The 27,069-nt window shown below is 40.9% G+C and overlaps 1 protein-coding gene across 1 annotated transcript; it reads left to right on the top strand.

The window, feature by feature from the left end:
• Nucleotides 1-53: 53 nt before the first annotated feature.
• Slc17a1 (solute carrier family 17 member 1) lies at nt 54-25,056 on the top strand. The gene is made up of 11 exons (XM_052729415.1): nt 54-81; nt 3,742-3,914; nt 4,553-4,786; nt 4,867-4,954; nt 5,976-6,062; nt 7,877-7,995; nt 8,097-8,258; nt 11,408-11,540; nt 11,632-11,779; nt 18,695-18,785; nt 24,922-25,056. The coding sequence occupies exons 1-11, from the start codon at nt 54-56 to the stop codon at nt 25,054-25,056; spliced, it is 1,398 nt and encodes a 465-aa protein (XP_052585375.1).
• The last annotated feature ends 2,013 nt before the right edge of the window (nt 25,057-27,069 follow it).

Below are 27,069 nucleotides of genomic sequence, written 5' to 3'. Positions count from 1 at the left end.
TTGCATCCACAGTGGATGGAGACCAAACCCATCAACAAGAAGATAAGTATCAAATGGAGAACCAGTGCCTTCCCAAGAAAGGTAGTGCTATCCCCTTGTACAGGGGGTGTGTGGGGGGCCCACCTTCTTAAACACAACACCACTGAGGGCATGTGAGAGAACTGTTCTATGGAAGCATAAACTCAGAAGTATTCAGAAAAGGCAATAGAGTTTTCACATGATTCTTAATGTTCTTCTAACATCCCATAACTACCGTGCAACTAACAGTGCTTAAATATTAGTATATCATCAACAAGTCCCATATAAATGATAAAAACCAAACAGAAGAAAGAAAACAATTTGCTTAATACATATATGTGTAGTCACAAACGTATTCTTAATAAAACAGGGAAGAAATGCTCAGGATAAGCACCGTTGCTTTTTCTGGGACTGATCGCATGTCATAGTTAGTATTTATAAATAGGTCATATGTCATAGCTGATGTTTATAACCACCACCTTCCACAGCCTTTGTCTTCATGAAGCACCTCAATGGACTGAGGTCTTTACCTGGTGAGGGATCTACAGCTCAGTTTCCTAAGGTCTGCATCATTTGTAGTTCTGCTTGGGTAGGATTGTGATTGAGTCTCATTGGCCTTAATCACTAGGCTGGGAAACCCTAAGAGAGACACTAAAAGACACTGCTGTTTGCCACACTCTTCCTTGCCAAGCTAGAACAGAAGCCAGATTTTCCTATTGGTAGATCAGATTTATCACCCATCAACCTTTAACTCCATTCATAGCCCATTGGCTCAAAGTCCCCCAGGGAAGAAGCCTTATCTTCCAGTTCAGGGGAGTCCTTGCTATGCCATCAATGTCTGAATTTCTCCCCCTGGAACCAATATGTAGAGTCCAGCAGAGCAGTAGTTCCTTAAAATAGGAAGCGAAACTTTACTGCCAAATCCCTAGGGGTGATGGTTTCTATTTCAACCCTGTGATCCCTGGATTCATGAATTTTGACTATGGGAAAAACAGCACTATATGTTGGATGCTGATTCCGAGTACACACAGTTTCCAGCAGAATGGTGTTCCAGCCCTGCAGAGTATTGCCACCAAGCTGATGCTGTAACTGTGTCTTCAAAAGGCCATTGTAACTCAAGTGTAGTAAGACCAACGAATTCCATGAACACAGGCCTGCTACTTCACATCTCTGAATGGGAAGTGACCTCCTGTTGTGTTATAGAATGCCAGGAAGGGGAAATAAGGCATTCTCTGAATTCAGAGAAAGTTATTTCTAGAGAAACATTGCATAGAAGAAGGAGAAATTCATATCCAGAAGAACTGTCTATCTAGTAAATACAAAACACTGCCCGATCTATGCAGGAAATTATCCAATAGAATCTATCTGCTATCAGCTTGCTAGCTGAACACCCACAGGGGCTGGCTTATTGTGGGCTCAATGTTGGTGTCTGTTGCTGGCAGGTTGAGCATTGAGAAACAGCTATAGATATATGGGGTTTGGTGAGCGCTGTGCCCATGTGTAACTTCTGTCAATCTTCTAACTGGTGTTGGAAGTTAGTTCGCAGGGATCTTGATTGTTTTTCTCTTTCACAAGGTATCACAGTGGTCGATTATATCGATGACATTATGTTGATCAGCCTGCATGAGAGGTAGCAGCCACCATGGGCTTACTGGAAAAAGTACTCATCTGAATAGGGACCCAGATTCCAGACCTCTCTGGAAAAATTCTCAAAAGAAGCCCAAAAGTATAAGTTACCACGTTTCTGTAGTTTCGCAATATGGTCAAACTGACAATGAAAATGCACCCTTACAGTACATGTATCAGATTATAACACTTTATACTATTTTATTTTATAAGTAGGATAAAAATTCATATTTTAAAACCCAGTATTTGTTCAGCTGAACTTCAAACCCATTGTGGATTCATGAATTTTTTCTCTTTTAGAATCTTAATGTTCGTAGTTTTGCCCCTGCCTGTCCCATTCTTGCATGGTGGCAGTGGTGAGAACTTACATTTGTCTCTTCAGCAAGTCCACAGATAGCGATTGTAGCCCAGCTGGATTGCTCCTGTAAGGGTCATCTGGGCCTGATTTAGATGGTGAGATTTTGCAGTTTGAAGTAATGAACTTTTGATGAGGTTCAAGGTAACATTACAATAAAATGGGGGTTGGGGATGCTTAGGATGGGTTGACTATGTTTTGCATGTGTGATGAACATAAATGTTTAGGGGTCAGATGATGGACCATGGTAGGCAGAATTCTAAGATCACCCCTAACATATCCTAACCCTGGTACATGCAAACCATTTCCCAGTCAAATAGGGTAATTATCAAGGGGAATCGATTGAATCACATAAGACTTGAAATCCACATTTAGAGGTCACAGATGGAACAGTCAGACAGATGCAAGATGTGAGATGGATTTGGCATGGTGGAGATTCTCACTGCTGGTTTTGTCTATAGGAGAGGCCATACCAATTATTTTTGACTGTTAGGGGACTTCATAACAGTAGACAGCCTTTGGTAACAAGTTCTTTAGCCTAGCATGTTTTGTTGAGATGAATCCAGACAACTGAGTCTTTCAATGCCTCCTTCCTTTTTAATTCTGATGAGTATGCTTGATATTAGTAAATGCAGTATGTACATTCTTTCTAAACATTCTTTTATTTTGAATAAAATTGATTCAAACACTTTCTACAAATCTTTTTTGTGAGCATGTATTAATTTTTCTTGGGAGAAATGCTGTTCTTGAAAGCACACATTATTTTCCTTCGCTGAATTACATTTACCCAAAAGTGTTTAGAAGCTGGGTGATGGATTCATCAGGAAAGCATTTGCAACAGTAGCACAGTGACCCAAGTTCAGATCCCCAGCACCTACATAAAAACCTAGGTGTGGTGCTATGTGCCTGTCATCCTGGTGCTGCAGAGAGAGATATAGGAGGACTCCTGTGGTCTGTTAGCCAGACAGTCTAGCCTAATCAGAGTGGTCCAGGTTCCATGAGAGGTACTCCCTCTAAAACTAAGGGAGATAAGGTGGAGAGCAATAGGGGGAGATGCTCAGCATTGACCTCTGGACTCCAATTATGCACAACCACTTTCCCCCAATGTGAACATGTATACAGATGTGCAACACACACACACACACGCACACGCACACGCACACGCACACGCACGCACGCACGCGCACACGCGCATACACACACACACACCCCACTTAGTCATAGATGCACATATATTTCTGGAATTCCTGCTTTCTTCCACTGATGAACATACTTGGTTTTATACCAATACTGCATTCTTTACCACAGCTTGATACTTTCTCAATAAGTTTATTCTCTTGAGAAAAAAAATTTCACAATGCGAAAATATGAGTTTTTCAACCACAAAAGTCATTCAGTTTGAAGATTAAAGCAGTTTCTTTGAGAGAAAATACCACTGAGATCACTAAAGGGACTTACTTCCAATGAAAACCCAAGGTATTTGTCAAAGGTTCCTTTAAAATAGACATGCACCAAAGCATTTGCAAACTGGATTAACATTCCAGGACATTCTAATTGAAACTATGTTTTAAGGCAATAGGGATTATTACATCAGTCCCACATCTTCCTATTCTATGGTAATTTCTAGAAGGACGTTTTTACAATAAAATTTTAATTTGCTATCTAGGACGTCTAGAGTTCTAAATGCCTGACTTTTGACTCTAACGGTGTTACTAATTGCAATGCTCATCTCTACTTCCCAGTTCCAGGTTTCTGTTCCTTCCGATATGGACTGGCCATCTTCTTGCACTTCTGTAATATTGTCATCATGGCCCAAAGGGTATGCCTGAACCTCACCATGGTAGCCATGGTGAACAGCACAAAGCCACCTCATTTACCTAATGGATCTACATTGGAGATGCTGGATGATCTAAAGGTATATTGAAAGTATAAAGTACACGTTTAAGACTTTATCTTGTTAGCTAGTTTCTACAGAGGCCATGTATTATTGGCAAAATAATAATAATAATTAGAAAATAAAGTTCAAGTTTCAGTCTATGAGTAAGGATCAAAATAAGCATATTCTGTGATTAAAGGCTAGCTCAAAAGGTGGAGAGAAGGCTCAGCTGCTAAGATAGCTATTGTTCCAGAGGGCCTGAGCATCAGCATTCATCTCTTTCTTCTTCCTAACTGTGGCTGCAAAGCAACCAGGTGTCTTACCCCTGATGCTGTGAGCATTCATCTCTTCTTCTTCCTAAATATGAGTGCAATACAACCAAGTGTCTTACCTCTGCTGCCAATATCTCCAATATCCAAAATGATTTGAAACCTTTCTGATTCCAAGCATTTCAGATAAGAGATACTTAACCTATAATTGAAAATATCAATGACAAAATGAACATACATATGCTAAGTGACACTATAAGATAATAAAGTTTTTTTTGAGACAAAGCAAATTTTAGAAAGGGGGGGACTACTTTACACAGACTGAGCAGGAAGACCACATTCCTGGAACCCATGAACACCAGATTATATCTTCATGCCTTAGACATGTCTCCTCTTTCTTTCTTTTAGAACCCTGTGTATTCCTGGAGTCTTGATATCCAAGGACTTATTCTCAGTTCTGTCTTGTTTGGTATGATCACAGTTCAAATTCCTGTTGGGTACCTATCTGGAATATACCCAATGAAGAGAATAATTGGGTCTTCATTGTTCCTCAGCTCTGTGTTGTCCCTGCTCATCCCACCAGCAGCACAAGTTGGAGCAGCCTTAGTTATTGTGTGTCGAGTACTCCAGGGAATAGCCCAGGTATTAAGACATGGTTAAAACAGACATAGAGCTTGGATGCAGAGTATTAGAGTTCAAAAATCTTTATCTTTTCATTTCAGGGGACAGTGTCAACGGGCCAGCATGGAATATGGGTCAAATGGGCACCTCCCTTGGAACGAGGCCGACTTACCTCAATGACTCTATCAGGTAAGTACTTAAGCCAAGAATGGTTAAGTCCTGTTTTTACCTCCTTGTGTCAAAGTCTTTCTAAGAGTCATTGAAAATGTGAGCTTTGAATTGCTAGGGGCTTCAGAAACATCCCCTGCAATATTCTTGCTTTAATTAGGGTTGAGAAGGCTTAGTGGATAAAGTTTTTGTCACACAAACATGAGGACCCTGGCACCCATGTGAAGTAGCAGGCATGGCAGCACACATCTATCACCTCAGCACAGCTGGCGCAGAGCCAATGGCTCGCTGGCCAGCCAGCCCCACTGAAACAGCGAGTTCCAAGTCCATTGAAAAACCCTGTCTCAATACAGAGAGTAAGAGAAGAAAACACTGGACTTCAACCTCTGGCCTCCAAATGAATGCACATGGATGGACACACACACACACACACACACACACACACACACACACACACACACACACAAGTTGTTTTGGAATGAAAAAGAGGTGTCCTTATCTTAAACAACAGAAAAGGAGAGAAGAGAAAAGACTTTCTCTGTTCCTCCTGAGCATTGGAAACACAAACTTCTTCCATGGAGATTGTTCATTACGACACAGAGGTTTGTTAGCTGCATTTCCAGGTGTCTTTGTTAAGTTAACAGGGGTGTCCTCTATGCCCTTTGATTAGGGTTTCCAGGTGTCTTTGTTAAGTTAACAGGGGTGTCCTCTATGCCCTTTGATTAGGGTTTCCAGGTGTCTTTGTTAAGTTAACAGGGGTGTCCTCTATGCCCTTTGATTAGGGTTTCCAGGTGTCTTTGTTAACAGGGGTGTCCTCTATGCCCTTTGATTAGGGTTTCCAGGTGTCTTTGTTAAGTTAACAGGGGTGTCCTCTATGCCCTTTGATTAGGGTTTCCAGGTGTCTTAGTTAACAGGGGTGTCCTCTATGCCCTTTGATTAGGGTTTCCAGGTGTCTTAGTTAACAGGGGTGTCCTCTATGCCCTTTGATTAGGGTTTCCAGGTGTCTTTGTTAACAGGGGTGTCCTCTATGCCCTTTGATTAGGGTTTTCAATGGGACCATTTATTGTCCTGCTTGTGAGTGGATTCACCTGTGATCTCCTGGGCTGGCCCATGGTTTTCTACATTTTTGGTGAGTCTCTTTTTATAAAACCTCAGTAAGGCATCAAAATTTAAGAATACACAAAAAAATCTAAATTTAATATAACATAACAATTTATATGAAATCCCTATTTAAAAAAAAAAAAACCTGCAGGCAGAAGGGAGTTGAGGAGAGGGACTGAGAGGAGAGGAGGGAGGAGAAACTGTGGTTGGGATGTAAAATAATAATAATAACAATAATAATAATAATAATAATAATAATAATAAACAACCCACAGTCTTCACTAAGGGAAAGAGAAATCAGCATTCAGCAGGCTGATGATCAGAAATGAAGTTCGTGATTTCCTACCCAGTTTACACAACTACATGTTACGGTTTGGTATATATTACGTAAAAAAACTCTCTGGGGGAACAGACTATCATAATAGTTACCTATACTGATTTCTGAAAGGTCACCGGTGGATTCAAGTTGTGTGTCTGCCCCCGCAGACTAACTTCCTCCAGTAAAAGTCCCTCCATCTCCCAAAGATTCTACAACCTTTCCTCGCTGTGCCACCGGCTGGGGACCAAGTGTTCAACACAAAAGCCTCTTGGGACTTTTCCTACTCAAGTCACATTGCTCACAGTCACAATTACGGCAAACTTGAGATTTATTTACTGACTTCTTAACTTTTCTATTGCTGTGATAAGACATCATGACCAAGGCAACTTACTTAAAAAGCATTTAATTTGGGGGCTTGCTCACAGTTTGAGAGGGTAAGTTCATGACCATCATAGTGGAGAGCAGGACAACAGGCAGGCAGGCATGGCTCTGGATCAGTAGCTGAGAACTTACATGAGGCAGAGAAAGAGAGAAGGGCGGGGAGAGAGAGAGAGCATGCGCTAACTGCTGTGGGCTTTCAAAATCACAAAAGGAATACATCTCCTCCAACAAGGCCACACCTTCTAATCCTTCCCAAACAGTTCCACCAACTGAGGATCAAACATTCAAACATATGAGCCTATGAGGGCCGCTCTTATTCAAATCATCATATTTACCAAGCAATTACTTTGAAAGACAGATTGTAGAATTATAGGGACAATGTCATAATGTAAACTTAGGTTACAACATCTACCACTACCCCTGACCCCTACCCCAAGACAGCAAATGAGTCAGAGTTATCAGAACCAATCAAAAAGTCCCATAGATTGGATGCCTGAAGCACACCCCTGTTTAGTCATAAAAAAAAAAAAGGCATATAAGGAGGTAACTCTAGGAGGGAGATGTCATAGGTTTGAAAAGATACTCTGCTCTCACTCCCTCTCTCCCTCTCATCCCTTCTCAGGCTTTCTAATGGCCAAATTCAACAGGAAAGTACAGGGATGGAGGGCCTGTTGATATTTATTCAAGCCATCTTTGGCTAAGTCAGTTTCAGAAGGCTACAGAAAATGCCTAATTCCCATAGTGGGCCAAAGGCAGAGTCAGAACTTGGAAGCACATCTACCCTTGCGGTGATGGTTCAAATCGTACCGCTGTCTAGCTCTGTGAAAGCTCAGTACGGCATGCTCTGGAGGTAGGGAGCATTACAAATCTGAGAACATAAAGGGCCAACATTAGGGAACCCTAAAAGAATGGACGGACTCACTGGATCAGGACAGAGCAAAGTGCTCACCGACACCAGCATTTCAGTAAAATTCACTCCACAACAAGGACCAGCTGTGGTTACAAAGAACACTTTCAAAGTGTGAGCCTCAGAGGGTTTTGGAGAAGAAAGAGATCACTTAGATTCTCAGACTGGTGCTCTGAAGTGGACTTGATCCAGAACTCCAGGTAGAACCTCCTTGTAACATGTGATTCTCTGATAGGTATCATTGGCTGTGTTCTGAGTCTTTCCTGGTTCCTTCTGTTCTATGATGACCCCAAGGACCACCCATATATTAGCACCAGTGAGAAGGACTACATCACCTCCTCTCTTACCCAGCAGGTAAAACACCTAGCTCCTTTTGGACAGCTCCTAGATTCTGCTCCAAACAAAACACATTCCAGCTGATCCTCACTCAGAATGATTCTTGATTTCTTTTCCAGGTAGACTTGCCCAGACAATCTCTGCCAATCAAAGCTATGCTTAAGTCTCTTCCACTCTGGGCTATTATCCTCAATACCTTTGCTTTCATATGGTGCAACAGCCTCCTGGTTACATACACTCCAATATTTATTAGCACAGTGCTTCATGTTAATATTAGAGAGGTAAGTGTACTACCTATTCTCACCTTTAACTTATAAAGGACTCTTTCTTTATCTCTCTGTGTTTTGTGACCATAGACTCAGTCTTTGCCTGCCTCATACACTAACTAGTTCTCCTTATCTGGAGATGCATGGTTTCCTACATGTGAATTCTGCCCAGACAAAGGGTGTTGGTATCAATACAGTGTCTGGAATACTACCATCAACACACATGCAGCCACATTTCCACACGGTCCCCCAGCTCCTCTCAATATATGTCTTAGCATGTTACTTAAGAATGTTACAAGTTAGTATTGTGGTAAATGCCTGCCTGTCAACTCAGCACTTAGAAACCTGAACCAGGCAGATTGCTCTAACATTGAGACTAACCTGGGCCACAGTGTGAGATTTTTATCTCAGAAAATTGAAAATAGCTTGACAGTACCATTCTCTTTAGGGAATGGAGTCCTAATGTGAACGTTACTGAGCCAGCCTCTGTCACTGTGCCTAGCTGTTGTCAACCTACTGTCTTGGAATAAAGCTACAACTCCTGGGCTTTGGGTCTTACTCTTAAAGGATTCTCATTGCTCATCTGACATTGGGAGTCAATTATGCTTAGAACTGCTTATCATTTGATATCAAAGTAACCAGAAAAGACTCCATTAGAAATGGAGTCTGAGCTCCCAATTTTGGAATGTTTTGTAGTGTACTTCCTGCCTCAAGCTAGCGGCCAGCATAATGTTGTGGTCATACAGGTTCTCCCTGATTCAACCTTATCTTAATGAAACCATGGAGTCATTCCTAGAGTTAACCATGGCCAGTTAGAGCAAACATGCAATTGTCTGTCATCAATTATCAATATCATCTCTATCCTCCATCATTTTCCTCAGGGCTGACACTTGCTGTTCTCAGCAGTCTTCTCTTGCAGTTTTCCAGATCCCATGACACTAAAAACGAAAATCTATAGACTGTTGTTTTCATTAAATTCAATTCAGTAGCTGCCCCTTATCAAAGACTATAGGGGTCCATCCCTTTATAGTCTTTTCCCAGGGTCCATGGAAGAATCTAACAACCAGCTGACGATCTAAACACACCAAGCTCTTAATCCATTCACTTATTCTTCTAAGTCAATTCCCTCTACACAGCTTCTTTTCTGCTCTCATACTTAGCTCCTCTCTGTCCCTTCTTCCACTGTTCTTTCATTGTTCTATCTTAGTTCTTTCCATCTTCATTCTTCTCTCCAGTCTCTGAAGTTTCCAGTTTACATACACACACAATCAGCAATTCTCTGGCCAAGGCAAGGTCACAAGGCTTGAGTTCTTTCAGGGTCATAAAGGCAGATAAGAGTTTACACCAGGCAGTGACTGTCAGGCTTTCTTCTACAACCCAAAAAAGGGAGTGACTAATGGGAGTTCTCTGGTAAGGTCAACTAAGGGCTGATATCAATTAGGGGATTCTAAAAAGGAATTTATGTGCTCAGACTATATTCTTAGAAGTGGCTAGGTAAAGTGTTAGGAGATGATATATCAGTGAGTCACTAGTAAAGTGAAACTGCCTTTTTTTCCCCTTGGTGCCATTTTTGTCCCAGCTTTCTTGGCTGTGCTACTTTCTGGTAGGGTGGGGGAAGTTTACTTGGTTGCTAGGCAACCTGTGTCACAATGTGTAGTATTCAGTTAGTAAAAGCACTTTTGCTCTGAGTTAATTGCTAAGGGGGGAGTCTTTAGAAATAGAAATAACACCTGGGCTGAGATAAAAGAGGGAGGATTAAAGCTCGATTTGCATAAGAAATGAAGCTTGGCACCCATCGTCTGCCTGGCCTTGTTGGCAGTCTCCTTGGAATAATTACCTTTACGTGTAACTGGTAGATGTCCAAAACACCATCTCAGAATAGTAAGCAGTAAATCTCTTAAATTAGAGTCTTGTGTTAATAAACTGGGGTGAAGGTAAGGAGTTAAGGATTTAATTGTTAGTGGTTATTTTCTCTTATCTGTAGATGAGATGAGCTAATGCTTATCTATCTGCAGTCTGTCCTTGGATATAGGAGAAGTGTCTCAGATGAAATACTTTTGTCCAGAGATGGCCCTGGCCAAATGTTTGCTAATGAAGAATAAACACAACTGGGGAATCTTATCCAAAATAACCCAATAGTATAAGCAAAGTCGTGCCCAGCAAATGATCAAACACATTGTTAGAAGTTCTTGGGGAAAGAATCAAATGGGAAAGGTACAATAGCACACAAGAAATTCATTGCAGGATATAGTTAATATATTCAAAAGCCAATATCACTAATATTCCTTGAGTTTTGGCTTTATCCTCTGGAAGAGTCCTTGACTTTTCCAAGTAACAGCTTTTCCATAGTCAACTAAATTCCTACTTCATATTTCTGTGGCTCACAGCAGCCCCTTAAGCAACTGCTGTCCTAATCTGCAATTGCAACTCTGCAGCTATCAGTAGCTATTAGGTGAAGTGGCCATAGCCATGCAGGAATTTTGTTCCCTCGGGCACCAGCTCTATTATGGCTGCTGAAGGGAACTTTATCCAGATCTCTATCCTTCTATAGAATTCGGGATTCAAAGGTTGAGGTGAATTCCTGCTCACCCAGAGAGGCTGAATAGCAAGTAACTAACCTCCTCTCCTAGCTTGCAGCTCCCCCAGAACGGGGCATCCTTCTGCTCAGCCCCCACTTAAGAACCCTAGGTACATGTGGTTCCTCCCTACCACTTCCTGTCAGTTAGTTGCTGACTCAGCCTCCTGACCCCAAGTTAATTTTCTTTAATCAAACAAGTGTAACATGTCTTTGCTTCATTAAACAAATATTCTACAGCATAAATGAATGCAATACACCTTAAATTAATATTCCACAACAATAGAGGATGGTGACAATTCTTACTAACCCCAAAACTAAGTTTCTCTTTACATTGGAACTCATATTCCCAGACACAACTCTAGCGCTGTATGTAGCTGGATGGTTTCTTGTATCAAAGTACACATTTAATTCATTCATTAATTAGATGGGACTGGACCAGTACCTTGTGCATCCCAGACAAGAACTTTACCACTGAGTCACATCTTCAAGTCCAAAGTATACATTAGTTACTGAATTTCAGTGAAAAAACTGACTGTACAGGACTGTTTCTCCACTATGCACACTCAGAATAATGTTTCCTCCTCAGAATGGGCTGCTGTCTAGTCTCTCCTATTTGTTTGCCTACATCTGTGGCATCACAGCAGGTCAGCTGTCAGACTTTTTCCTGTCCAGGAAGATTTTCAGCATAGTTACTGTCCGGAAACTCTTCACTGCACTAGGTAAGGAACATCCAGGACAGACAAATGCTTGGGGAGTCCTTTGGCTCTGTGTTCAGAAGCACTTAACTGTATGGTCTGGATCGTTCTGCAGGGATTTTCTGCCCTGTGATCTTCATCATGTGCCTGCTCTACCTGAGCTCCAACTTCTACAGCACCATCATTTTCCTGATATTTGCCACTTCAACACTCAGCTTTTCCTTCGGTGGATACTTTATCAATGCCTTGGATATTGCTCCCAGGTAGGGCTCTCTTAAAATGTATTTATTTTTGCATTAATAAATAAAATTGCATACATTTATTGTATACAGCATGATGTTTTGAAATTGATACATTGTAGGATGATTAAATGGAGTTAAGTAATATTATATATATATATATCATAGAATCCATTTCTTTTGTAATGAAAATGCTTAAAATCTATCATAGTAACTGTTTTCAAGAATACAATGCATTGCTGTTAACAGCAGTCACTGTTTTTTGATACGTCTCTTAAACTTATTGAAATTTTATATCTTTCAGTCAGCATCTTCCTAAACATCTCCCTTCACCCTTAGACTCTGAAAATACCCTTTCTATTCTCTACTTTAATGAAGTCACCTTCTTTATATTCCACATGTACATGATATTGTGTGTCATTTGTTTGTGACCTGCTTATTTCACTCAACATTATATCTTCCAGGTTCATCCATATTGTTAAAAATGACAGGATTTCCTTCTTTTAAAGGAAATAGCATTCTATTGTGCATACAGACCACATTTTGTGTGGGTGGACACTAGCTTTTTCTGTGTCTTATCTGGGTGGATAATGTTATCAAATGTCTAACATATCAACTCAGTCTCTTTCTAATGTGTGCCTAGCAGCCACAGCTCTAGGAAATATGGTGAGGCACCTTTACACTGTTTTCTCTAGTGGCTGCACTAATTCAGTTTTCTACCTCTCACCAAAACCTCTCTCATTTCTTTACAGCCATCCTAACATACAAGGTAACGTCTCACTATGTTTTGAATCTGCATTTCTTTGATGATTGGTGATGTTAAACAATTTTCTTATATATTTGTTGACAATTGAGGTCTTTTTTGAAAAGTATCTATTTGGGTTCTTTGCTCATCTTTATTTAGGTTGTGTTTCTGATGTATTTCTGATAGTCATCCTCTATCAAATGTGTAGTTTACAATTTCCCCATTGCCTATGCTTCTTCATTCGACTGACTGTTTCCCTGACTTTGCAGAAAAGTTGTAGTTTGAAGGAATTCCACTCTTCTCCTTTTGCTTTTGTTGCTTGTGATTTTTTTCAGTCATATAAAAAAAATCATTGTCCAACCAAAGTCTTGGAGTTTCCCACAGTGCTTCTTTGTCATGACTTTATAGTTTCAGGCTTCAGTTACTTTTGGGTTGATGCACTATATATTGTCTGAAAGAAAGGTACAATTCTGTTTTCTTCTGTGAGTAGACTTGCATTGGTTCCAACACTATTTACTGCCCATTTTCCATTTTCTGTTCTCGGCAATTTTGTTAAAAATTAATCCTGCCATAAATACCTAGGCTTATCTCTTGGCTCTCTATTTTGCTTTATTGCTTTGGTGTCAGCCCAGGTCCCTTTGGCTGCCGAACCTTCGAGGTATATTTTGAGGACAAGTAGTGTGAGACCTCCTACTTTGTTATTTGTTGTTGGGATGGCTTTGCCTATCTTTGTGAGGCCATATATAGTTTAATAATTTGTTTTCTATTTCTGTGAAAAGTGTCACTTGGATTTTCACAGGGCATGGATAGAGTGTTTAGATCACTTTAAGAAACATAGATATTTTACCAGTTTTAATTCTTCTGATCCTTTGCACGTCTTCAGTTCATCAATGCCCTATAGATTTAGAAGTACAGATCATTCCACTCCTTGGTTAAATTTATTCCTAACTACTTTATTTTCTAGTTCTTTTAAAAGGGATTATTGTAATTTTTTCTTAGTTTATTATTAAGTAATAATTTTAAAATACCATTCTTTCTGGTATGGTGATATATACTTTAATACCAGTTCTGGATGTTAAGGCAGAAGAAGCAGGAATTCAAATTCAGTCTCAGCTATCTAGCAAATTTCAGGTCACTCTGGGTTATATAAGACCCTATCTCAAAATGCCCAAAAAAGAAAAGGAAAGCCGGGCGGTGGTGGCGCACGCCTTTAATCCCAGCACTCGGGAGGCAGAGCCAGGTGGATCTCTGTGAGTTCGAGGCCAGCCTGGACTACCAAGTGAGTTCCAGGAAAGGCGCAAAGCTACACAGAGAAACCCTGTCTCGAAAAAAAAAAAAAAAAAAAGGAAAAAAAATACCTTCTTTTTCTTTATTGAATCCTAATTTCAGGAGCACCTTAGGATTTCAAATATTATGACACTCACAGGCATAAGAGTGACAGTTCTGAGGGAAAATCATGTATGTCAAATATAAATAATGATGTGAATAGTTGCACATATAGACTGCACACCTATTACAGACCTATAGAGAATAGCCCAGAGATAGCAAGTGCCTATTTTAGAGTCATATTATTGCATTATTGGTCTAGATGGCCATTGACCTCAAACAAACCTTTGTGTTGATATCCTCATCTATGATCTGGAGTAAAAGGAGAATGCTTAGCTTGTGGGTTGTTAAGAGTATTAAGGAACCATGTGTTTGGCACATATTTGTAACCCGGCACTCAGGAGGCAGAAGGAGGAGGATTGCAAGAGCAAGGCCACCTTGGCTATAGAGCAAGAGTCTCTGACACACAGACAGAAAATGAAATAATAAAAGAGTCCTGAACAATTCAGTATAGATAAAACATGCATAGTAGTGCTTTGGATGTAGCAAATGTCATTGGGACTGTCTATTTCATCATTCCTGCTATTATGTGCAAGTTTAGATGCTAATTTCATAACAAACTATACTTATTTATTACCAAGGAGATTTATGTTCAAATACTTAATTATGACCACTGGTTTGGAATTTGTGTTAGTCAGCTCTCTATTACTCTAAAAAAATACTTGAAGTAAACCTACTTATAATGAGAAAGGGTTAATTTTGAGTCATAGTTTAGGAGGCTATAGTCCTTTATGAGTTAGCTCCATTGTTTTGGGTCTGTGGGGAGGCAGGTCATTGTGGCAAGAGTTCATGTGAAGCAAAACTACTCATCTTCCCATCTGGAACATAAAGACTACATCTCCTTTGAGGGCATATCCCCTCAATAACCTAAAGACCTTCCAACAGGCCACACCCTTCTATCATCTCCTGTAGTATCAACCTAGCAACCAAGCCGGGAGCAACCAAGCCCCTGGCAACCAAGCCCCTGGCAACCAAACCTCTAGAACATGCATACAAACCACAGCAGGATCCTACAGAAGATTTTAGTGCATACTTTCTTAGCATGAAAACTGCTTTTTACTATCATATGTCCTTTGAGAGATTGGTGTGACTAACAAAAACAGTTCTGTAATTCACGCCAGGTAACAGACAACACTCACACTGTACTGTGGGGCTAACACTCCATGGAGAACGCAGGCAAAATATTAATAAGATTATCCAAAGCAGTGACCTCTAGTGATGTAAAACAAACAAAATAATCATTATCATAAATTTGAAAAGAACCTTGCCTACCAGGTTCACATAAAATATATGCCATAAGAAACAACAAATGTATCCATTTCATTTATTTAGTTTTGAGGTTTGCCTTTAAAAATGCCAGCAAGTATTCTAATTGCATGGAATTATAGAAAGACACAAAAATTATTTGATAAAGAATGGGCAACATCAATTGCTTCTCAGCCTGTTGACTAAGTTCAAGTGTAGAAAGTCAATTAAAATGTGTTCACTTAAATATTAAGACTATATCCACAAATAATACCTGTAAAATCTTAAGTATCTTATGTACCTATCATGCCCTGGTATGACTATAATAATAACCTTATCCACATGCTATGGGTAGGAAAACAAAGGGTGGAGGCAGTGAGGATCCACACCTAAATATGTCTTTCTCCAAGACTAGCTATAGTCAGTCACGTCCTCAGTGATGCTGTCTATCAGCATCTGGCAGCATGTAAGCTATCTGAGCAGGTAATGACCTGGGTGACATCTAATCTGGCCTAAGCTGCATCATTCCAATGGACTTAAAGTCCTTTTTACAGCAAAGAAAGGTCTGAAATGAAGAAGAGTCATGCAGATGTGATTTCATGAAAGCCTGTTTGGGAGAATAAGATTGAGTGAGACAGAGATGGCCTGGGACTGTAGTAGCCACCATGTCTTTGGGGAGCAGTAAAAGCAGATGGTACTAGAGGTTCTTAGGATGCTCTGTGGTGCAGTCAGACAGCAATGCCATCCTCTTAAGGCAGCTGCAACAGCGATTTCAACTGTTTTAGTTATTTAATCAGTAAGTGGATTGTGTGCTCTTGAATTCTCCTTCCCTCCCACAGTGGACTGCATCATAGTTCAGACATCTTAATTTTGTTCGGGTTTGATTCAACCATTTTTATGCTCAAGTATTAAATCAGTAACACAAAAAACCCACTGCCATGTTTCTTTTTAATTTGCTTACAAAATACTTTAAACCACAGGCTGTTCCCTCTAAAGAACAAGCAAATTGCAGGTAAGCATTGTGAAAGAAAGGGAAAAAGTCTTATGTTAAAGCAATGTAAAGGTTCTCTTGCTTTCCTGTATCAAGTCCCCACTGTGAGGGGACTGAGGGATGGAGATGAAGGGTGAAGCCTGCCTGGCCTGTGTCAGAGAGGTGCTACATCTTGTGGGTATATAATGGATTCCAGAGGAAGGGTCCTAACTCTGCCTAGCCTCCCACATGCTGGGACTGAGGGTGTAAGTCTTGTGTCCAACTTCCTGATTTCCTGCACAGGTTAACTTAAATCTACAAGGACATATGGCTTTGCTGCCAAGAAGAGACACTGATTAAATGAAAGAATTCTAAAATCAACCAAATAAAAAGAAGCCTAGCATCACTATCAAAATATCAGATAAAATATACTTTAGTTCAAGAAACACAGCTAGAAATTTTAAAATATACTTCATAATGGTAAAGAGAAATATATCAGACTTCTACTTTTGTTCAAACTAAAATATTCCTTTATTTATTTATTATTACTATGCATGTGCATGCAGGTATATGTGTGTGCGCACGTGCAAGTGTGTATCTGGTGGTCACAGGACAACTTTGTGAAGTCAGTTTTCTCCTTCTATCTTTATATGGGTTCCAGGGGTTGAACTCAGGCTGCCGGGCTTGCATAGCAAGTGCCTTCACTCACTGACCCACCTGGCCAGCCCAGACATTTTTATTTATATTCATCATGAACAAAGAGATTCAAAGAATTAAGAGGTTCATGCTGTGTCGACTGAACTAGCCAGGCACTACTCTCAAATACTTACACACAATTACAAGTAAGGGACTTTTAGGGGTCTCAACAGATCACCCACAATAAGAGGTAGACAAAAAGTTGGAAATGATTTTGATGAGTAGAAGGACAAATGAACATACTTGAACTAATTGACATAGGCAAGGCAGCACTCAATAAGGACTGAGTTTATGTCATTTTGAATGGTCTGTAAGATCAACTGAAGTTGACAAACATGCATCATCATAAAGCAAGCTGCAGTTAATTCAACGTGACTGTACTCACCCAGAAGGCATTCTCCGGTCACAGTGGCATATGTTTACCATTGAAAGGAAAAGAAGAAAGTCCATAGCAAGAAATGTCTTTAAGAATAAATTCTCACAGTTTCTATTCATCCAAAAGCCAACCCAAATTTAATTCTGAAGCTGCAGCTAGCTGCAAGGGATGCTGTGAATGTAAATGTACCTGAACAACAGGTTCATACCAGTTTACCAAAAAGACATGGCTCAAGAGGGACCCACACAAGTGTTTCCATTTATTTTAAGATTAAAAGACAAAATATAACTTTTATGGTGACAAAAATAACTCAATAGTGTTAGTGTATTTGTCCTTATATGAGTATGTATGTATATATGTATATATGTGTATATATATGCATGCACACATATATTATATATATATATATATATATATATATATATATAATCTGAGTATTTTTATGGAGCTCATAAAGACAGAAGTAACAAGGGCTCAGAAAAGTCATAACTGGCTCCAATTCCATCCATGGATTCTGTTGCTGCAGCAAATAGGTGAACTGTGGAAACTGAGGCCAGTTAATGGTCCCTGCCCCCACCAATCCCTATGTCTGCTCACAGGCTTAAGTATTCTTCACAATAGAAATACTCAAAGGATAGTATCCTCGTGGATATACTATCCACCTCTCCCAAGACTGAGGTCAAAATTCTAATCTGTGACCTCACAGTGTTGAGGGTTCAGCAGTGACCCTTTCCTGAGCAGGGGCTGGTAAGTTAACTGACAAGCTCTATGCTCCTCCCACATCAAACATGTAAAGGCAAAGTGAAACAGTATAGACCACAGGAAATAAAACAAAAGATCCTGAAGACTTTCCTACCCATGAGAGGAGAGACCTTCTAACTCAGAACCTCTAATGCCGGGCTGAAGGCCAAGGCTCCCAGCCTGAACCAATCTGGTCTCAACTAAGCACTGACTCACTCTTTGTGGCTGATGGACTTGCCGTCTCCTTGGTCTGTGGCTTTCCGTGGCCTCCTCGTTTTTCTTGCTCATCTCCTGCTAACGTTGATATGAACATCCAGGATTGGTCAATCATAGCTGCTTATAAACAGCCTTTTCGCTTCCTCATCAGAGGCTTGACAGCAATCCTGGGGTCAGTGGCTCCGGTCTCTGTGATTGGACCAAGTAAGCGGTCAGGGCCCTTCAGTCAGTAAGTCTCAATCCAGTCCCGACGCGCACCCCATATCACCCTCCGCGTCTCTTGGCTGCACTTGGACGTCTCAAACACTGCTGAGTTTTCCTCTACACGTGGGGCCATTTTGATAATGTCGTAGATTCTCTACTGCTAACGTCAGCCTTTCTGGCACTGAAGAACAAGGAGAACATTGCTGCCGTGCGTGCTTTCTGCCGGGCTGATGAACTTAAACAGTTGGAATGAGTATTCACTGCATCACAGTTGCCCCTTCAGGCCTCATTGGATTGGGGTAGCTTTGCCTGAAGCATTTGGACCACTTACCATCCACGTTCTCTTTCCTTTTTGTACAGATATTATGGATTTATTAAAGCAGTTTCATCTTTATTTGGAATGACTGGAGGCCTAATTTCTTCAGCTATGGCTGGGTTGATCCTTAATCATGTAAGTAGCATGCAGATATGCATAGTTGTTTTCCATTTTGTTTTTGCTCTTAATTGTATAAAGAAAGTTATATGCACGCATGCATAAAACTTGCTGGAGGAGATGCCAACAGCGAGTGGTCCTCTGAGTCAGCAGGCAATATATTCTTTCTCCTACAGACAATCTATTCTTTCTTGTTGTGCAGCAGCTGCTGGTATTGGGAACTCTTCAGTTGTTTGAAAGGAAATGGGTCTCTGGCTTGAACAGGGAACAGAAATGGGATTTGGCTGAGTGAGAGTCGTGGAAGTACAAAGGTGAGCTTTGTCAGAAAGGAAGTTAGAAACAGGAAGACACGGAAGTAAAGGTTGGGGGGCACTGTCACTTTTACTGAGGCAGGCACTGCATCTGCAATTGTCACAGAATTATTTAAAATCCTTTTGCTGGACACAATTGAAATACTCTGCCAATTTAAAGTTACTTAAAACACATGCTTCAGGCTAGCACGGTGGTTCAGGGGGCGGTAGGGGGTGCAGCACAAGCCTAACACCCTTGTTTGAATCCTGGAACCCACACGATGGTGGAGAGAGAGAACCAACTCCACAAACATTTCCTCTGACCTCCACACCCAGGCCGTGGTGCATGCGTGTTCTCAGACGCACATATCCTGTGACACACACAAGTAACAACAATTTTAAAATCCATGCCTCATCTTGAAGAAAACAAGTAAAAGAATGTTTTAGAGATTCAGAAAAATTGATTCCAGGGAGGTGAATGACCACAGGGCCACTGGCTGCTGTGGATCATTGGACAAACATTGATCCGAAAAGGCGGAGCCAGGATGGGCATACTGGCTAAGTGTGTAGTGAGAAAGGACTGCACCCTCATTCTGCATCCAAATACTGAAGGTCATGCTCCCTGCCACCATGAAAGCTGTGAGCAGAGGCAGGAACTGCATCTTTAAGTGGCACTTGATTTGGAATGTTCGAAGAGTGAGTTGAGAAGGTAGCGGGTTAACATCCTAGGAAAAAACTGTAGCCAGCTAGCAGTTAATCATTCTAGAAGTCCATCTTGCCCCACTGGTCAGGTGGTCAGCAATATTGCTGAGACTTGTGGTGTCTGCACACTCTGGGTGTTGGGCTTTGCACTTTGCCCTCATTCTCTAGAAGCCTGAGACCAGTCCCTTCTTAAAATGCTGGGTCTAACTAGCATCTGCCTATCAACCCTGTTCTGGACTGGAGCGTTAATTTACAACAGCCAGATGCTTGCACTGTGTGCGTTCTAAGTTATTGATAACATGAACATACAGGTTCCTTTCTACCTTATGGAGGACAAAAGTACCCTTTACAATATAGAATACAAAAGGGTCCTTATCTACCCCAACCCCATCCCCTATCAATTTCACTAGCTCATAAACTGGTTTGTTTGGAGAAAAGCTCTCACGTGGAGAAGTCGTGTTGGGGATTTCTTTAACCCACCACACAGCATGGGCCAGGGTGAGGTAGTCAGCATACATTGTGGCCACATTTCCCATAGAGGAGCTTCCCCAAATCCTGCTTCACATACTTATGGTGTCATAAAGGCAGAAGTCACAGACAGTGCCATGGAGATTCCTTAGGAGGAATGCTGGCCTCACGAGAGAAGGGAAATTCAGGGCAACCGGGATCAGCTCTCTTTCTGAGCATAAGAGCCAACCACACCCTCCTCTTCCACTGCGTCTATTGAATACCCTGAGCTGATTTCCTGTAGCTAGAGTTTTCTCTCCAGGACCTGCCAAGCCCGGCAGTCCAACAGCCCACTTATAAAATAATCACTCAGACGCTTATATTATTTAAACTGTTTGGCCTAATGGCTCAGGCTTCTTGCTATCTAGTTCTTCTATCTTAAATTAACCCATTTCTATTAATCTATACGTTGCCACGTGGCTCGTGGCTTACTGGTACCTTACATCTTCCTTGTCATGGCGGCGGCTGGCAGCGTCCCTCCCTGCCTTCCTCTTCCCTCAGTTCTCTCTGTTAGTCCTGCCTATACTTCCTGTCTGGCTACTGGCCAATCAGTGTTTTATTTATTAACCAATCAGAGCAACACATTTGCCATACAGAACATCCCACAGCAATTTCCAATCATGGTCAGCTGAGCAAACTTCTCCTCTAACTTCTGGAAGGTGGGAGGAAATGTGATTTCAGAACTCCACAAAGTTATCTCTGCCCAGGAAGGAATCTTGTCTGCCTTTGCCTCAGTGTGAGGGAAGAGAAGCATCGACTAAAATGTCCACTGAGCGTGTGAAAAAGTAAGCCAACAAGAGTTTGAAGTCTACGTTCAAATCTCTTTTCTCCCCAAAATCTTTTTTTTAATTGTTTTTATTTTATGTGATGGTTGTTTTTCCTGAATATATGCCATTTGTGTGCCTGGTGCCCCCCAGAGTCTGGAAGAGAGCATCATTTGCTCTAGAACTGGAGATACAGTCCATTGTGAGACACCATGTGGGTGCCGGAAATAGATAATCCCAGTCCACTAGAAAAGCAGCTAGTGCTCTTAACCTCTGAGCTCTCTTTCTAGTCCCATCAAATCTTGTTTCTTCTAAATGTCACACACCAAGAATTGTTTTTCAGGACCTTAGCTGCCTGACTGGAGCAAATTAAATTTTTCTAGAGAAACATCCTGAATTCATGCCCCATGGGGGTTCCATAAATATGGCTCAACATTGAAAAAAATTTCAAAACACTTGAAGAAATGTGAAAAAAACAAACAAAAACACAGAATTAGAGCCTCAAAGATACTGCAAACAATGCACGTCTTAAAAAGTGAAATAAGAGACTGAAGATATAAGAAATATGACCTATGACAAGGAATCTAATTTACCCCCTTGTAATCAACAATATACAAATTAAAACTAGAAATATCAGATTTACTGTGAACAAAAGGAACCTCTAAGGACTCTACTTCCATCAATGGGAGAGTGAATGGTCTGAGTCAATTTTCTTACTGTAAACAGTTATCAAGGCTGGAAACTGGAAGGTGCATCTTCTGTGAAGCTTGAGCAGAGGCAATAGCAGGCAATGGCTGCAAGGAGCAGGAACTCGAAGAACTGTTCCAAAATGACTGGATTTTTTTTCCTGTTGGGAAAAGGGCTTCTGATTTTAGGGGTGCTCTCCAGAGTTCATGGATGATAGAGACCCTGATAAACAAAACATTTAGACTTTCCAAGGGCTGCATCTGAGGAAAGGGTGATCAGAAATCAATAGCCAGTCCTTATAATCTGCCTGGTGTCATTTGGGTGGCAGAAAATACCAAGCCAAATTGGGGTGCTTCGGGGTGCTGAGACCTCCCAGTGAGCCTCAAAGAAGCAAATCAAAATACCTCTAGGTAGAGGTGACACCATCCATGAAACTGTCCCTAGAAATTACCTGTAATTGTAAAGTAGTTTGGGAACTTATAGAAATCGGCCACGCACCGCGCCTGTTAACGTACAAGTGTAATGATTGTAAAAGGACAAAGTCACACGCAGTGTACCCTTTCAACACAAAGACCAAACAACAGTGACTGTACAAACCCATACGCATTTGAGAGCTTCTTCGGAGGTTCCAGCAGGGGAGCACAGCTACCCATGTACCCTTGACCAAAGACTGGTCTTCCTCTGTTTAGGGAAGGAAAGTGCATGGAGCAGTGAGGGATGAAGGGAACACCCACCTAGCCAGTCAGATCAGCCAAATCAACGCTGGTGGTCAATGGGTGACAGATGTTGCCCTCACATCCATATGTTTGGGGGAAAAAATACACTGCACCAGCTAGCCCAATTGTTAGCTCAGTTCTCCCACTGAGAAGAGGGCATTTGTTATCAGTACACTCAGATTTTTGTGGAAGCTCAGTGAATAAAGGTGCTTGCCACCAAGACTGATGGCCTGAGTTTGATCTCCAGAGCCTACATAATGGAGGGAGAGTACCAACTCCCTGAAAACCATCTTCTGACCTCCACTCTCGTGTCATGACATCCATACACGTGGACACACACATACACACAGAGTAAATAACCCAGACGTAAAAGAAAATGTTCTCAAGAGACATTCGTCTGACGTGTTAGCTACCTTTTCACTAAGAAATACCTCTTCCTAGATTAAACTGGCAGCTCAGAGATAAAGAAGTGGAATCTAGCTTTCCACAGCAGAGAGAAATGCAGGCTTAAAAAACTGCAGTTCCAACTCTAGGGTAGAATAAGATGGGCCCACATCTAACAGGTGAAGGTGAACTGGAAGTTGGTTATCCCTTATCAGAACGTAAGAGTCACATTGCAGTTACTGCAGAAAACAGCACAGGTCAGTGCAACGTGCGATAGTTTTCCTTTGACACCGAGAGCAAGAAAAGGAGGCGATGACCTCATTAGCTTTGTACTGTGTTCTAGTTAAAATATGAAAGACACTCATGACAAAGGGAAGAGATTCAAAGACAATGAGAAGGCTCTACAGCTAAAGTGTGATAATTAACAAAAAATTTGACGTAATTTCTGATACAGCATAAATATATAAATAGTATAAATCAATGGTCTATATGAATTATTTTCTAAATATCTGAATAAATGGTACAAAATAATTTTAGTATATCATTTATAGCCCTTAAATAAAATAATATATGTAAGAATATATTTAATGAACAGTTTACATATCAGTGGAGAAATCAGGAGATAGTTTTTACAAAATTTAAAAAATCTCATAAATGGTAAGATACACCATTCTCTTATATTAAAAGACTTGAAAAATTATAAAATGTCTTCAAATTCTGTTATAAGATCTGCTGGTTCAATACACTCCCAACCAAAACTTTAGATTATTTTTGTGGGAAATGATAATGTTTTTATACAACTAGCATGTGTTCACAAAGGGCTAAGAATAACTGAGGGGATTGGGGGTTTTGTTTGAGACAGGACCTTGCTGTGTAGGCCTGGCTGACCTGGAACTCACTATGCATCCCATGCTGGTCTCTTACTTGCAGCTCTCCTCCTGCCTCTGCCTTCTGAATGCTGACACACAGGTGTGTGCCACCACGTCCACCACTGTGAAGGCCTTGAAGAAGAAAACCTGGACTGCTTTCGCTTAATTGTATCAGAACACGGCCACGGGAAATATGAGAGGCATCATAGCAAAATAACAATTACTGTACATAGAGTGGCTAAAAATAATAGTTATAGTGCGTAGAATCTGCCAACTGCATTTAAAAGCACACTTTCTCTACATACCTATCTGTGAGAGTCCACAGAAGCTTTCTAGTGAGAACCTACTCAGGGACAGAGAATCTGAGCTTGCTTTACCCAGCAGGGCTGCATAAGGAGATGATTTGGCCACAGGCATGGTTAGCAGGTGTTTGGAAGGGTCTACACTTGGCTGTGCGGTGTGCTTTGATCTTGCAAGTGGAGGTCTTTTGCCTCCCCCCATGGCATGTTATAAAAAAGACCTTTTCAATAGAGAATGAGGCCGTTCAGTATTGATCCAGGCCCTCCCGAAGCTATCCTGTGTTTCTGTCTTTCTTCTCATTTGCTAGGTCTCTCTATCTATCATTTCTTAATTCCTCTCTTCTCCACCTAAGAACCCTTGAAAAAATGGGAGCTAGAGTCCCACACCTATCCATACATGCTTATGTGGTATAACACACTGTTGTCTGGATAAGTATCTTGAAAGGGACAGGAAGTTTTAAAATAATAAATCATGAGAAAAACGATGCATTATTTCTAAGAAACTGATATATTGCCTGGTGGTAGGTAGTAGGGCACCCCTTTAATCCCAGTACTTGGAAGGCAGAGATAGGTGGATCTCTGAGTTCAAGGCCAGCCTGGTCAACAGAGTGAGTTCCAGGACAGTCAGGGCTACACAGAGAAACAAAAACAAAAGAAAGAAAGAAAAAGGAAAAGAAAAAAGAAAGAATTCACACACACACACACACACACACAAAGAAAAAGAAATTGTCATATTAATAGCTGGTGAAAACAGAAATCTCTCTATATAAAAGCAATTACTTGTCCAGAGTAAAATGATGACTTTCTTATAAGTGTTTTGAATGCTTAAGTGGCCTGTGTTGAGTCTACATATTACTTTAACACTATATTTTAAATGTTATAAGACACAAAATCAAGATCAGTCACTCACACTTACTTTGTATTTTAATCCCTCAGGATCCGGAAAATGCTTGGCATATAATCTTCTTCTTGATGGCGGGCATTAATGTGGCATGCCTGACTTTCTACCTTCTATTTGCTAAGGGAGAAATTCAGGACTGGGCTGAAGAAACAGAAAACACACGACTGTGAAGGTGAGACATTATCAGATTGAGGAAAGTTTGGAAGCTGAAGTTGCAGGCAAGAGAGTAGCTGATGATGAATCACTGAGATGCAGATGTGGGCTGGGGGAGCAGGAGCAGGCTACATTTGAAACAATATCACTAATACCACACCGCCCAGCAGTACAGCATCAGAGCTGCTATAGCAAATTTGGGAAATTGAGCTTCTCACAAATGAACAGCTAAGAAAAATGCAAAAGAGATGAGGACATGCCTTCAGAGACGTGGAATAAGGGTTAGAAAATGTGGAGCATTGAGGCGAAGGAAGCAATACCTCTGGAAAGTGCTGTCCAGGACTAAAATTACATAGGATCTAAAACTTACCACTGGCTTAGGCACAGCTGTCATAGAGATGATCCTGGTAAAAATAACTTTCAAATGAGTGGTGAAGACAGGAGGCCAGTGAAGGTGTGCTCAAAGAGACTCAGGTAGTTTGCTTTTCATATAAACTGTGGATGGTGAATAGACAGGAAAAGAAATGACTCCTGGATTTGAGTTGGCAGTAGTGAAATAGCCCTGTTGTTAAGCCCCACTGAATCAAGGCACCCTGTTGTGATGAATGCCAGCAGCTGTTAGGAGAGACAAAAAGATGCTGTGAGCCCACTTTGGTTTTAGGCATGAGGAAAGAGAGTGCATATGTGTGTATGGGCTCATGTGCATGCGTGTGTGTGTGTGTGTGTGTGTGTGTGTGTGTGTGTGTGTGTGTGTCAAAAACAGCTTCAGATGTTATCTTCATGCTGCCTACCTCTTTTGAGACAAAGTCTCTTATTGGTGGGCAGCACAACAGTCCTGGCTGACTAATCAGGCCCAGTGATCTTCCTGTCTCTGCTTCCCCAGTGCTCAAGTTACAAGTATGTGTCCCTTCTTTTTACATGGATTTGGGGTCTCAAACTCAGGTCTTTGTGCTTGCAAACCATTGAGTCAAGTAATTTCTTTCTGCAGTTTTCTGTTGTCTGTTCTATCTGTAGAGGAAAAAAAAAAGAAAGAAAATATGATGCGAGGAAATAGAAACAGTCAGAATAGACAGATATTCCTCCTGAAGAGGAAAAGAGAGAAATGTGGAATCAAAGAGGGTTTTCTCATTGCCCCTGGCTGTTTGATTTGGAGGGGGGATACACTTGCTTGTAAGCCCGTGGTACGGATGAGTCACTGCTCATTGGTCCTTTGTGGTGTTGTTAATGCGTTGCTGATGTTAATGTAGTTTTATAATATCTGCTTTGGTCTGAGTGTGTTACCAAGTGTGCTACTCCTGTGTAAGAGCTGAAACCAGCATGTGGTGATGTTGGGTGGGTCTGGAACTCGCTATGGAGCCCAGACAGACTTATCGCAGAACTTCTACCCCTACCTCTCAGACACTCACATTACAGATGTACATCACTGTATCTGGTTTTTAAATTCTACTTTAAATGGAATGGTTTTCTAAGTTTAACTGTTGTATTAAATACAATACAATACTGTTAACTTTTGTAATGCCCACAGTTTCATGAAACTCATCCTACCAGCTTCTAGTGGGTACTGTTTGATCTCTATATAAATGATTTTGTTAGCTACAAATACAGGTGATTTTACTTCTGTTTCCAGTCTGGATAACCTTCTTCTTTTTTTTTTCTTCTCTAATTGCTCTGCTTAGAACCTATAGTACAAATGAATGCAAGGGTTAAGAGAAAACATCCCTTATTTGGTTTTTCTTTGTTGCTTTGGCTTGACTTGAGGTGTGTGTGTGTGTGTGTGTGTGTGTGTGTGTGTGTGTGTGTGTGTATTCAGGACCTCAATAAATATAGCTTAGACTAGGCTTGAATTTTCTATACAGCCCAAGCTGACCTGAAGCTCATGATTTTTCTACCTCCATTTCTGAGGGCTTGAGTTACATGTGTGTGCCACCATGACCAGAATTAAGTATAGACATATTTATATTGTTCTGACCTTCAGGCAAAAACAGGTCTTTTTACATTGTTGCAAAGCCTTTCTCAACCTCATCTCTCCC

Source organism: Peromyscus californicus, unplaced genomic scaffold (assembly GCF_007827085.1).
Source record: "Peromyscus californicus insignis strain IS unplaced genomic scaffold, ASM782708v3 Scaffold_8__1_contigs__length_139910024, whole genome shotgun sequence".
In the NCBI taxonomy this organism is placed as follows: domain Eukaryota; kingdom Metazoa; phylum Chordata; class Mammalia; order Rodentia; family Cricetidae; genus Peromyscus; species Peromyscus californicus.
Note: the sequence above shows the minus strand (reverse complement) of the source record. Positions and strands in the feature narration are given on the sequence as shown.

Excerpts from the sequence above, each read along its gene's own strand:
- Slc17a1 (XM_052729415.1), top strand. The coding sequence starts at position 54 with ATGGAGAACCAGTGCCTTCCCAAGAAAG. Across the intron at positions 4,787-4,866 it reads TACTCCAGGGAATAGCCCAG|GGGACAGTGTCAACGGGCCA; the intron begins GTATTAAGACAT and ends TTTTCATTTCAG. Across the intron at positions 11,541-11,631 it reads GAAACTCTTCACTGCACTAG|GGATTTTCTGCCCTGTGATC; the intron begins GTAAGGAACATC and ends ATCGTTCTGCAG.